The sequence below is a fragment of the Hyla sarda genome, chromosome 4 (genome assembly GCF_029499605.1).
Source record: "Hyla sarda isolate aHylSar1 chromosome 4, aHylSar1.hap1, whole genome shotgun sequence".
NCBI classification, from domain to species: domain Eukaryota; kingdom Metazoa; phylum Chordata; class Amphibia; order Anura; family Hylidae; genus Hyla; species Hyla sarda.
The window spans coordinates 383,015,380-383,029,315 of record NC_079192.1 but is presented as its reverse complement, the minus strand read 5'-3'; the positions used below and the strand labels follow the sequence as shown (position 1 = coordinate 383,029,315).

Below are 13,936 nucleotides of genomic sequence, written 5' to 3'. Positions count from 1 at the left end.
CCTTTGACCTCCTCATTAACTTCGGCAGAGTGCCCGAGGATAGACACTCATTAAATACCTCGGTCAACAGGGGAACCAAAGTGTCCTTAAAGGTCTTATAGAACTCAGATGTTAAGCCATCTGGACCGGGTGACTTCTTGAGGGCAAGCCCATCAATAGCCATCCTGACTTCCTCTTCCCGGATCATCTCTGTCAAACTGTCAAGAGAGGGGTCTACTCCTGGTTCAGAGACGGTTTCAGCCAAGAAAGCTGATACATCTGATACCTGATATCTCGATCTAGATCCTTCCTTACCAAGAGGTGCGAGTAAAAGGATCTGATGACCCCCAGGATCCCTGATCTGGACCTTTTCAGGGATCCCGTACCATCAATCAGTCCTGAGACTACTTTACTATTCACTGACATCTTGCAGTTTCTGTAAGGGTTGGGGGAGCAGTACTTCCCATAATCCCTCTCAAAAACCATAGATGCGTGTCTGTCGTACTGTCACTTTATCAGCAAGGACTTCACTCTGGAGATATCATCACGACTATCTCCAGTCACGACAAGGTGCTCAAGTTTCTTCCTCAGGCCCTGGTACAAGCGGTACCTGTTTTGGTTCCTGAGGCCCGAGAGCTGGTGGGAGAATCTCACAACCCTTTTTTTGAACATGTAAGCCACTCTGACTTACTGCTACAAAAGCCCAGCAATGGTACCTGGCTCTGAAGAAAATCCTCAAAAGACTGTCTCATATCTGCTTCTTCCAAGAGAGACGAATTGAGCTTCCAATAGCCTCTGCCCATCCGGGGGGGTCTCTGTAACATTCAGAGAAAACAAAATTAAACAGTGATCGGAGAACTCCCCCTCAACGACAGACACTGCTGAAGAGATGGCTTCCTCCTTTAAATAAAACCTGTCTATTCTGGACCTACAATTACCCCTATGATAGGTGAATCCCACGTGGCCTGGGGTGTGCCGGATGTGGACATCCACCAGGCGAGCTTCACTCGCTATGCAATTAAGGGCGACACTATCATAAGTCAGCTTGTCTCTGGAACCTCCCCTGTCTTGGGGCCTCGTGACAGCATTAAAGTCCTCTCCAAAGACCACCTGCCGACTTGTAAAAAGATAGGGCTTGATCCTCATAAAGAGACAGTTCCGGTCCCACTTAGACTGTGGGCCATAGATGTTAAGTTCTTGTCCCTTCATGAGGACATAAAAGATCTGGCACCTCCCCATTTCTAACTCGATAACCTGTGGGCATTCTACTGCTGCGGTAAAAAGGACCACAACTCCGCTATACGGCTCTGCCACAAGAGACCAGTAGGAGGGTCCATTCCTCCTGAATGGGTGGCTGAATGGGTGACCTAAGTCACCACACAGGTGACACCTAATCTCCACACAAGATGCAGCGAGATGGCCTATTTCCACACACAGAGTGGACTTCTGCACAGTGCAACTGGCACTAAAATGTGTGGGGTCGCCACATCTGTGAGAGAGCTTCGGCTGACCCTAGTAGAAGATCTGGATATGATCTCTTCCATGGAAGGTTGCAGATGGTATATGGGTAATGGTGTTTCCTGAAAGCCTAAGCTTGACCCTAAATGTCCAGGCCCCTGAACAGATGCCACATTCATCCCTGTTCTTTTTTGGGACCACCACCACCTCTCCATACCGACCTAGCCACGTCATGATGTCAATACAAGAGAGTGATTCGTTACGGGTTAAAACAGTCACTTTCTTAACATTATTTTGGCGAGACACCGCCTGAATGGCAAAGTCTAGCCAACCGGGCTCGTTCTTTACCAGCTCATAATTCGACCAGAAGAGCTCAAGCACCCTACGGCCGAACAAAGCTGATATCAAACTCAGGGGTACCATAAGGATGTATCAAGGCGTAGATGTCAGCTGCCTTAACCCCTTAACGACGAAGGACGTATATTTATGTCCTCCGCCGGCTCCCGCGATATGCCGCGGGGTCACGCGGTGTCCCCGCGGCATATCGGGTCGGTCCCAGAGGCTATCAACGGCCGGGACCCGTGGCTAATACAGGACATCACCGATCACGGTGATGCCCTGTATTAACCCTTCAGACGCGGCGATCAAAGCTGACCGACGCGTCTGAAGTGAAAGTGACCCGGCTGCTCAGTCGGGCTGTTCGGGACCGCCACGGTGAAATCGTGGCATCCCGAACAGCTTACAGGACACCAGGAGGGCCCTTACCTGCCTCCTCGGTGTCCGATCGACGAATGACTGCTCTGTGCCTGATATCCAGGCAGGACCAGTCAAGCGCCGATAACACTGATCACAGGCGTGTTAATACACGCCAGTGATCAGCATGAGAGATCAGTGTGTGCAGTGTTATAGGTCCCTATGGGACCTATAACACTGCAAAAAAAAAGTTTAAAAAAGTGTTAATAAAGGTCATTTAACCCCTTCCCTAATAAAAGTTTGAATCACCCCCCTTTTCCCATAAAAAAATAAAACAGTGTAAATAAAAATAAACATATGTGGTAACGCCGCGTGCATAAATGTCCGAACCATAAAAATATATTGTTAATTAAACCGTACGGTCAATGGCGTACGCGCAAAAAAATTCCAAAGTCCAAAAAAGCGTTTTTTTGGTCACTTTTTATACCATTAAAAATTTTATAAAAAGTGATTAAAAAGTCCGATCAAAACAAAAATAGTACCGATAAAAACTTCAGATCACTGCTCATAAAATGAGTCCTCAAACTGCCCTGTACGTGGAAAAATAAAAAAGTTATAGGGGTCAGAAGAGGACATTTTTAAACGTATAAATTTTCCTGCATGTAGTTATGATTTTTTCCAGAAATACGACAAAATGAAACCTATATAAGGGTGTCATTTTAACCGTATGGACCTACATAATAATGATAAGGTGTCATTTTTACCGAAGTATGCACTGCGTAGAAACGGAAGCCCCCAAAATTTGCAAAATGGCGTTTTTTCTTCGATTTTGTCGCACAATGATTTTTTTTTCTGTTTTGCCGTGAATTTTTGGGTAAAATGACTAGTGTCCCTGCAAAGTAGAATTGGTGACGCAAAAAATAAGCCATAATATGGATTTTTAGGTGGAAAATTGAAAGGGTTATGATTTTTAAAAGGAAAGGAGGAAAAAACGAAAGTGCAAAAACTGAAAAACCCTGCGTCCTTAAGGGGTTAAAGCCCAACTTCAGCAGAAGCTCAACAACTTTAGATCTGGGAGGACATGTATCTCTGCCTATCCACTTCTGCTGAACCACATTCCTTTGGAGACCACCTGGCCCAGCTGTCGGGAGGGACCACACATTATCCCCCCTCTTTCCTCTCAGAAGGCTGAAAGACCATGTCTCTCTATCCAAAAGGATAGATCAACCTCCCTACCCTCTACATTGATTGATCTCTCCCCTCTCCTCAAGGCCCCCAAGAGACGCTGCTGCAAATTTCTCTCCCCAGAGCTGCGCACCGGTGCTGCCGCCGCTGGGGGTGCAACTGGACCAGGCCCTGCATCCTCACCACTAATCTGTGCCCCATCCCCACCCTCCTCCACATAATCCATACTCAAACCATTATTACCTGTTTTAGCTGATGCGTCCCCCATACCTCAACCTATGCTACAGCCCACACCACCATTCAAAGCCCCAGATGGATTTTTATTAACAGAGGAATTTTCCAACACATCCACTCCTTCATTCATTCCAACATTAACCTTCTCATTCATACTGGCTGGACCGGTGCATTCTGGTGAAGATATTGTACCATCAGCATCACTGGGTACCAGGGCTGGAGCCACTGCCACAGGACAGGTCACCAGTCCCTCATACAAGGACCGGGAAGCCTGTCTAGCCTGTTTTTTAGCAGCCCCAGCCCTGTTTTTACTGGTACCCTCCGCCTCATAAGTACTGGGGTTTCCTGCTCCTGGGCGCTGCTGAACCGGGTAAGCAGCGACAATACAAAATAGAGGTTTAAGTCCAGTCTTTCTGGGAGGCGAAAGCTGCTCCAAAGGAACAACAGTGCCAACGCTCAGAGCCACCGGAGCTCCCGCAGCCGACTCTGGCACAAAGCCGCCCCCCTTCCTGTGAGAAAGCAATCTAATGTGCCAGAGCCTTTACTGCTCATTGCTGGGCCAATATCTCTGTCCGACCTCACAGCCGATACATTGTCTGCTCCACAACTGTTACTACAAACAGCGATGGAGCTCAGCGCCACACTAGATTCCATACTCTCCCCATTCTCCTGCACTGAGTCCACAGCAGAACTCAGGCTGGGCTGAGAAATGGGGTTCACACAGTGAGCTGACCCTGCCGTCAGTCCGGGGGGCTCAGGGAGGGGGGTATATACAAATGTTACCTGCTCCTGGAGCTTGGTCTTATTTGTCTTCTTCTTTTTCCTTCCCCCAGGTGCCTCCTCTGGTAACTCATTCCCAAACGTGAAGTCCTGGATGCGCACAGATGACATCCCACTGTATGGGATCAGATGTTGCAGACCCCCGGTGGATTCGGCTCAACATTATAGGCCTTCGCAACGTCTCCTTCCTCCTCCACCCGTGGCTGAAGCCCCCTCAGCTTTCTTTGTTTCTCTCTCTCCATTTCTGCAAAGCGATCTTCATTCTGAAGCTTTTCTTTAAATGGCCCACTGTTCTTCAAAATAAACGTTTTCCTTTTCTTTAGATTGCTGATGCTGGCTTTTAGCTCTTTAATCCGGGCCAGCTCAGCCTTCTTGTGTTTGGTTGCAGTGTCCATCAAGGCTTTTGCCTCCTGTACCTCCTCCTGGAGCCTATACAAGCGGCTCCTTGCTTCCTCATACCCATGAAGTACTTCCGCCACCCGGGAACCATAGGTGGTTCCAGGCTCCTGGGCCCTTGGTAGCATTCCCCAAACCTCCTCCACACTTCCATGGGCATTTAGCTTTGCTCCAGGAGGAGTATCACAGTCCATATTATCAACTCTTGTCTTCACAGTACCTGTAGTACGTTTTGTAGCTTTGCTGCTTGTTGGAGCAGCCTTGCGGCTACTCTTTGTCTCCATGGGCTCAGGAGGTGCTGGAGATACATTGCTGCATCTCCTGGCAGAGCGCCTTAACCCGGAGACCTCTGGTGCAGTTCCTGATGCTGGTCCCTCTGCAACTGGTCACTGGCTCCCCCTGTCCCCCGTGGACCTGTTTCGGGGGGCAGGTGTTGAGGCTCTCTGCTCCTCACTCATACCAGGAAATGAACTCTCCTTCTGGGGAAAGGAAAGTCACTCCTGGGACACAGATGGATCCAAGCCGAGCCGAGCACACAAAACGCTCCCAGCAGACCCAAACAGGAAGATGCTCCCTCTAGTGGCCAGACTCCAGAGCTGTACTCACTAGTCTGCTGGTGGGGTCAATGTGTACATACATTACATTACTGATCCTGTACTGATCCTGAGTTATATCCTGTAATGTACTCCAGAGCCGCCACTGACAACAGAGAGATTGTGGAGCATTGCGTCAGTTGAATCTCAAAGTTTACTAGGACAATTAGGCGAGTGACCTGCTGCTTCCATGATGAGTAATGAAATTTGACCTTGCATGTACTTTAATAACTGCGAATGGGCAATTTCACTAGTGCTGTAAATGCAAGGTCACATTTCATTATTTAACATGCTATATCCTGAATAGGGTTACTGTGTACATATGTGATAGCCTGGGGGAGTAGGGTATATGGGGGTGTAGCTGTGCGGTTACTAAAGGGTGCTTGCTTAACCCTTTCTATTTGTGACGCCAGGGTGAGGGCTATTCTCTGTATGCTTGTCCTACCGCCCGCCACCATTCCCAAGAGCGATAGGGAGATAGGAAATAACTTATTGTCCACAATCGGAGATTTGCAGAAACTTGTCGGAACTTTTACTGAAGATTTTATGCAATAATGAACAGGAACAGTCCATATAACAAAGTCTATTAGAGCTTGACAAGTGGTTGGGACCTCATGAGTCTATTGAGCTTAGAAAGGTAATTGTTGCATTGATCCACTGGATTAAGGGGTTTAGATTCGGTCCAGTAATCACGCTAGCTTTAGCGGGGATTGAGATTTTAACTCACGGTTTAGTTTAGGCTGAGGCCGGCAGGTTTCTGGCCTAGCTTTTCTTTGAAAGTTGTGCAGATCCGTCCTGCTAGTCCGGTATCCACGAGAGCAGCAACCGAAGAGAGCGATCATTGGCTACAGCTCCCTTATATGGGCAGGGGCTGGACTAAAGCTCACTTGTCCATAACAACTGTCAATCTTCTGTACATAGAGTTATGGGTAATCATGTTACCCAAGGACCTCCAAAGGTCCTCCAACATACCATAGAGAAACAACACAGTCACATGACCGAAGGTCCTGCGACGCTACCAAGGTAAGTACTAATATACATTATGTTAAATATATACATTTAGACATTAGCAACTAGGGGCTGTCCCACCTGAGGGACCCTACCTGAACGTAGTAACTCTGACTTTGGGGACCACCATACAAGGTACGGTATGCAATACGGTACCGGGACACCACACATACATTACTTATCCTGTCTTGGGGGGGCAAGTTCTACTGCTCTATTGGTCCCCAAAATTTCTGATGGCAGTCCATGGTTATAACCACAGTCCCAACTGAAAAAGTTTTATAACTAAAATGTTCATGGTCAAAACATGTCAAATCTTATCTGCATGAGCTTCATGTCCATGTTGTTGCTACATTTTTATATGCTGTAATAAATAAAGATTTGCTTTAAAGGACTTGTGCTTGATGTCCTTTTTTTGTTTGTATAGAATTCAGCGCACACTATGGCAGTCACCATGAGTGGTGAGCTGGAATATTGTTTTGTTTATTTTCTATGGCCAAGTGGGACTTCTGGGTATGTGGTGGCCCAGTATGGGAATTGTTACCCCGTACCCTTGCTGCCCTGTCAGGCAGCCTCCATGCAGTGTCTCCTGGGCCCCTCCCCCCTGCATCTGTTCTACTGTAATTGTACATTATCCCCTATGTTATGTATATAAGAATGTTGTATCTTTAAGAAAGGTGAACATGTGATCACCAGTTGTCATGCGAGTTGTCATGTGATTGTTACCCAGGAGGTATCAGTGACCAGGTGACTTAAGGGTGACCAATGGGACCCCACCAGAGTCTCCCCCCATAAAAGCCCTGGGAGGAGTCTCTTCTTTCTCTAAGGCTGCATTCACACTTCGTTTTTACATTATGGGTGCCGGATCTGGCTGGGGGAGGGGCAAACCGGGCTCTCCCATACCCCAGCCGGACCAGTGCTGAACTCCATTTACTTTAATGAGCCGACCGGGGTCACATGGTGACTCCGGTCGGCTCATTTTTTACCCGTATCCAGTTTTGTGACCGGACCTAAAACAGTAGTATACTACGATTTTAGGTCCGGTCAGGAAACCGCATACGGGTCAAAAATGAGCCGACCGGAGTCACTGTTTGACCCCGGTCGGCTCATTAAAGTAAATGGAGTTCAGCACTGGTCCGGCTGGGGTCCGGGAGAGCCCGGTTTGCCCAGCCGGATCCGGCACCCATAATGTAAAAATGAAGTGTGAATGCAGCCTTAGTTCCTGAGTCTTTGCTGAGGTGCAGTCAAGCCTAAAAGTGTGTCTGGAGTCATAGGAGTCCTCAATTCAAGTCTGCAGCCACATAGTACAAGTCTACAAGTAAGCTAAAGTCACAGCCTTGTCTGTCTCCAGTCAAGTCAAGTCAGTCACTGTTGTCAAGTCAACGTGGCCTGCACTAAATTGTCCAATTTATCACTGCAAGTCCCAGCAAGCATTAAGGTCTCTGAAGTCCCTGGTCACCTCCGTGGGCCTGGCTACACTGTATAGACTGTACCATCTGTCACTCAGTAAAGCCACTGTTGTCCGTAACTTACCGTCAAAGTCATTATTCGGGTGGTATTGAGGATAAACCACCCCATGGCATCACAAATACAAGGGGTTAATGCCATCTGCCCCTAGGGTAATTCCATCTGTCCTGCATCTCACAGCCCATACCACATTGGTACTCTGAGCTGCGGATGCAGCTCCTGGTTTTGGATTCCCAGCTGTGCTTTCTTTACTTACAGGGGGAGGAGGAGTCAGCAAAATAAGGCTCTGGGCACTAGAGGCAGCTTGTGTCTCTAGTCTTGTTGCCTGACTATGCTGAATTTACCTCTCTCTTTAAGGCTATGCTCACACGTCGGAATGTCAACTCGGAAAATCTCTGTGCAGATATTTTGGACACTGCGGGGCGTCGGCATAATATGCAGGCACTAGGGCTGCATGGTCTCATAGACGGCTATGCATTCTGTGTGGAGTCCGTAGAAAGAATGAAAAGGGTCATTCTTTTTGCGGACACGGAAATTGTGCCACGGAAATTCTGCTGTGTGCACAGCGCAGTAGAAACCCATTGAATTCAATGAGACTCTGCTGCAGCGGAATTTCCATGCTGACATGGAAATTCCGATGAGTGAATATGGCCTTAGGGTATGTCATGACTGTGGTGCATGTGCGTTGCAGAGGCAGCCAGCGCTAGTGTTTCTATTCCCTTCTGACTTTATTCCTGTATCAATGGAGACAGAGGGGTCTTGAGAAGACAGAGGTCCAGGATAAAGAGGGGTCTAGGCAAGATGTAATGTATGACCTAATGGAGCCTACACAGGCTATAGAGAGCCGTGATCTTACACACAAAGCCTGCCTCCCGCAGTCCTGAAAAATTAGTGTCTTCTGAAATTACTGCACCCTGCAATACCTGTAATGAGAAGCCTGAAGCTCAATTTTCTAGCATCATGAGTCATTAAAGGGGTATTCCAGGATTTTTTGTATTTGACTATGCTACAGGGGCTGTAAAGTTAGTATAGTTCATAATATTTGCACCTCAAAGAGAATGGTAAAGAATGCACTCAACCTGGGAGAAACTTGCTTGCAGAAATTTATTCTAAACAGCAATACATGTACAGCGGGTAGGGTCAAGGGAGCACCTCGCAGCAACAGATTGTTACCTGCCCCCAGCGCACATCCTCGGGCCATAGTGTCTGTACCTGTGTGTGATGCTGGTCCCACAATTCTGTGATCTTTGTTCAGATGTTTAATTTTAACAGCATACAAAATGAGTCCTCTCAGGTTTTCCCAGGTTGCAGTGCAGCCCGAGACATTGCATCACTAGTCAGGTGTTCAAAGGAGCCTGTTGGCTTCAATGGGTGGAGCGACTGCTGGGTGGGAAGGAGATCATTCTGCAGTAATTTGTAGTTTTGCAACAGCTGGAGGCACCTTGGTTAGAAAACATTGGTCTATTGATTACAGCAAAGCATGAAAGTCAGCAAACCTGTGGTTGAATGGGTGGGGTGACTGATGTGTGGGAGAGAGAAAAGTGACCTCACACTTACAAACAAGGAATTCTGGGACATGTAGTTTGAGGGAGGGAACTTCAACAGGAAATAGCCAGTTCACAAAAAGAAATCAGCTGCGTTATAGTGGAAGCACAACACAGCCATTTTGCCGTAAGACAAGCGCAGATCCTTCCTAAGCATGTCCAGTATTATCTGGCAAGTAAGTACTAAAATCACCTTATGGTGGATAACCCTTATCCACCACTTTTTGTCTCCTCCCTCTTTGTCTCATTCCTTTTTGTGGCCCCTCCCTCACATTGCCACACCCAGTTAAATGCTGTCCCCCCCCAGATTTGTGGGGGTTCCTACGCCCCTAGTCCATAAGATTAGATTGATACCCACATTAGAACGATATTTTACTAACTTTAAAAATGTTTATAACTTTTTGTAAGAAAATGTTCTGACCCCTATAACTGTCATTTTTCCATATACGGGGCTGAATGAGGCACATTCTGTGCCCTGTAATTTGCAGTTTTAATTATCAGCATTTTCATTGATTTGTATTAAAGGGTTACTCCGCTCCCCAGCATCCGGAACATTGAGTTCCGAACACTGGGTATGGGCTTCCGTGTTCACGCCCGCCCCCTCGTGATTTAATGCCCCGCCCCATGACCTCACGTCCCGCCCCCTCAATGCAAGTCTATGGGAGGTGGCGTGACAACCGTCGCGCTCCCTTCCCATAGACTTTCATTGAGGGGGGGCAGGACGAGGCGGGGCGCGATGTCACAAGGGGGCGGGTGTGAACACGGAAGCCTGTACCCAGTGTTCAGAACTCAATGTTCCGGATGCTGGGGAGTGGAGTAACCCTTTAAGAACATTTTCTGGTACATGAAGTGACCAAAAATAAGCAATTTTGTACTTTTTACATTTATGCAATTCTCCACGTGCAGTGAGGAAGCCCCCTCTCCCCCCCCCCCCCCCCAGCCTGCAAATGGCGGTGCATATAGTGTATTTATCACCACTCACCAGTGCTGCATGCAGGATTTTCTCATGGGTTGGGGTTTAAAAACATGAAATAATACCTCCATAACAGGAAGACATATTACTACTGCAGTGACTGTTATTACATAAAAACCACTATACAGAGACCAATATCACCACTATACAAGGGACAAATAATTGCACCACACTATGACCACTATCATTCCCACCATATAGTGATGGGATAATACCACTATACTGATACTGATTAATACCACTATACACAGTCCAGTATCACCAAGAACACCACTATACAAATAATTCCTCCACACAATGGTTAAAACCAATATCAGACTAATATCACATAGGGAGGAAAAATCCAGGCAGGGATTATGTATTAAATGGTAAAACACTTGGGACGACTGACATGGAAAAGGACTTAGGAGTCTTAGTTGACAGTAAATTTAGCAGTAGTGACCAGTGACGGGCCGCTGCTGCAAAGGCAAATAAAGTCATGGGGTGCATCAATAGGGGCATAGATGCCCACGACAAGGAAATAATTCTACCACTGTGCACTGTACTGGGCACCAGTGTACAAGAATGCAGTGGCATTGCTGGGGTTGGTATCAACCAGTGCAGTAGAAAATAGTGTCACCCCAAAGTAATCTTATAGCCTGTTGTGACAGATGCCAGTATTGTAGCATGTTGTGGAAATTTTTGTTCCAGTATAATAATCAGATATGCCAATTGCCACGTAATGTAAAGTGCTAAAGATGTTTTAACCATGTAAAACTACAGCTCCCAGTATGACCTTAGCAGTGGTAAGGTTCTGTTGGGTGTTGTTGTTTCAACAATCATAACTGCAGAACTTACAAGGGACTACAGCACTAATGGGACATAGTGAGGAGAATAAAGAATGATATCAGTGATTACAAGTGATGTTTTCTCTATAGTCTTTCCTTATCTAATTCAGCTGGTACATACCACCAGGACTTGTTTCAGCTAAATCTTCTCTCAGTAGAACTTGACGCCCAGAAGGCATTGGCTCCTTACTTTGTCAGCGGAGTCTGATCTTCTAAAGGAAAACAATAATTAAAATAATGCTGCCAGACACTGTATTCTGTGAATATAATACTGCCACATGCTGCGCTCTCTGAATATAACCCTGCTACAGAGTGTACCCTATGAATATAATTCTACCACACATTGTACATTCTGAATATACTACCACACACTTTATGCTCTGAACATAATACTACCACACATTATACTCTCTGAGTATAATACTGCCACACACTGCATGCTCTGTACATAACACTACCACCCACTGTACCCTCTGAATATAATACTGCCACACATTGTATCCTTTGTATATAACACTACCACACACTGTACCATCTGAATATAATACTGCAACACATGGTATCCTCTGTATATAATACTAGCACACACTGTACTATCTGAATATACAGTGGGGATCAAAAGTTTGGGCACCCCAGGTAAAAATGTGTATTAATGTGCATAAAGAAGCTATGGAAAGATGGGGAAAATCTCCAAAAGGCATCAAATTACAGATTAGACATTCTTATAATATGTCAACAAAAGTTAGATTTTATTTCCATAATTTACACTTTAAAAATAACAGAAAACAAAAAATGGCATCTGCAAAAGTTTGGGCACCCTGCAGAATTTATAGCATGCACTGCCCCCTTTGCAAAGCTGAGACCTGCCAGTGTCATGGATTGTTCTCAATCATCATCTGGGAAGACCAGGTGATGTTAATCTCAAAGGTTTTAAATGCCCAGACTTATCTGACCTTGTCCCAACAATCAGCACCATGGGTTCTTCTAAGCAGTTGTCTAGAAAGCTGAAACAGAAAATAGCTGACGCTCACAAAGCTGGATAAGGCTATAAGAAGATAGCAAAACATTTTCAGATGTCAATATCCTCTGTTCGGAATGTAATTAAGACATGGCAGTCATCAGGAACAGTGGAAGTGAAAGCAAGATCTGGAAGACCAAGAAAAATATCAAATAGAACAGCTTGCAGGATTGTGAGAAAAACTATTCAAAACCCACGTTTGACTGCACAATCCCTCCAGAAAGATCTGGCAGACACTGGAGTTGTGGTACACTATTCCACTATAAAGAGATACTTGTACAAATATGGTCTTCATGGAAGCGTCATCAAAAGAAAACCTCTTCTACGTTCTCACCACAAAAATCAGCATTTGAACTTTGCAAATGAACATATAGACATGTCTGATGCATTTTAGAATCAAGTTCTGTGGACCAATGAGGTTAAAATTTAACTTTTTGGCCGGAATGAGCAAAGGTACGTTTGGAGAAGAAAGGGAACAGAATTTAATTAAAAGAACCTCTGTCCAACTGTTAAGCATGGGGTTGGACCAATCATGGTTTGGGGTTGTATTGCAGCCAGTGGCACAGGGAACATCTCACGAGTAGAAGGAAAAATTGATTCAATAACATTTCAGCAAATTTTGGATGCTAACTTGATGCCATCTGTGAAAAAGCTGAAGTTAAAGAGAGGATGGCGTCTACAAATGGATAATGATCCTAAACACACCTTGAAATACACAGGGGATTACATCAAGAGGCGTAAACGGAAGGTTTTGCCATGGCCTTCACAATCTCCTGACCTCAATATAATTGAAAATCTATGGATAGACCATAAAAGAGCAGTGCATGACAGACAGCTCAGAAATCTCAAAGAACTGGAAGACTTTTGCGAGGAAGAATGGGCAAAGATACCTCAAACAAGAATTGAAAGACTCTTGGCTGGCTACAAAAAGCGTTTACAAGCTGTGATACTTGCCAAAGGGGGCAGTACAAGATATTAACTCTGCAGGGTGCCCAAACTTTTGCAGACACCATTTTTTTGTTTTCTGTCATTTTGAAAGTGTAAATGATGGAAAGAAAATCTAACTTTTGTTGACATATTATAAGAATGTCTAATCTGTAATTTGATGCCTTTTGGAGATTTTTCCATCTTTCCTTGGCTTATGCACATTAATACAATTTTTTACCTGGGGTGCCCAAACTTTTGATCCCCACTGTAATGCCACTGCACACTGTGCTCTCTGAATATAATACTATTACACACTGCACCTCTGAATATTACCTTGCCATATAGGGCACCCTTTCAATACAATACTACAACATATTGTGGAGCATAAAATCTGTACTACCCCAGAAATTCCTTATAATATTCACCATACCTCTAAAATGCAAAACGCTCTGTGCCCTTCACATATAGAAATAATGCCCCCTGTCCTGTGCCCCCTACATATAAAATATAAAAATGCCCAATGAAGTAACAGTACAGGGATAATACAGCAAGGGATGTCACAGTACAAGGATAATACACCGAATTATGTCACAGCACAGGGAAAATAGATCGAATAATGCCACAGTGCAGGGATAATAGACCGAATAATGTCCCAGTACAGGGATAATACACACCGTGATGTCCCAGATGTCACAGTACAGGGATAATATACGCAGTGATGTCAAGGTACAGGGATAATATACACAGTGATGTCACAGTACAGGGATAATATACGCAATGATTTCACAGTACAAGGATAATAAACACAGTGATATCACAGTACAGGGATTATACACACAATGATGTCACAGTACAGG

General features: G+C 45.4%; 1 protein-coding gene across 1 annotated transcript in view; it reads right to left on the bottom strand.

Moving 5' to 3' along the window:
- Nucleotides 1–11,342, bottom strand: part of FLT4 (fms related receptor tyrosine kinase 4) — a 350,628-nt gene extending 339,286 nt beyond the window's left edge. Inside the window, exon 1 of the mRNA XM_056516978.1 lies at nucleotides 11,256–11,342. Coding sequence (XP_056372953.1) covers nucleotides 11,256–11,313 — 58 coding nt within the window. The 5' untranslated portion in view covers nucleotides 11,314–11,342. The remainder of the gene's footprint in view (nucleotides 1–11,255) is intronic.
- Between the last annotated feature and the right edge of the window lie 2,594 nt (nucleotides 11,343–13,936).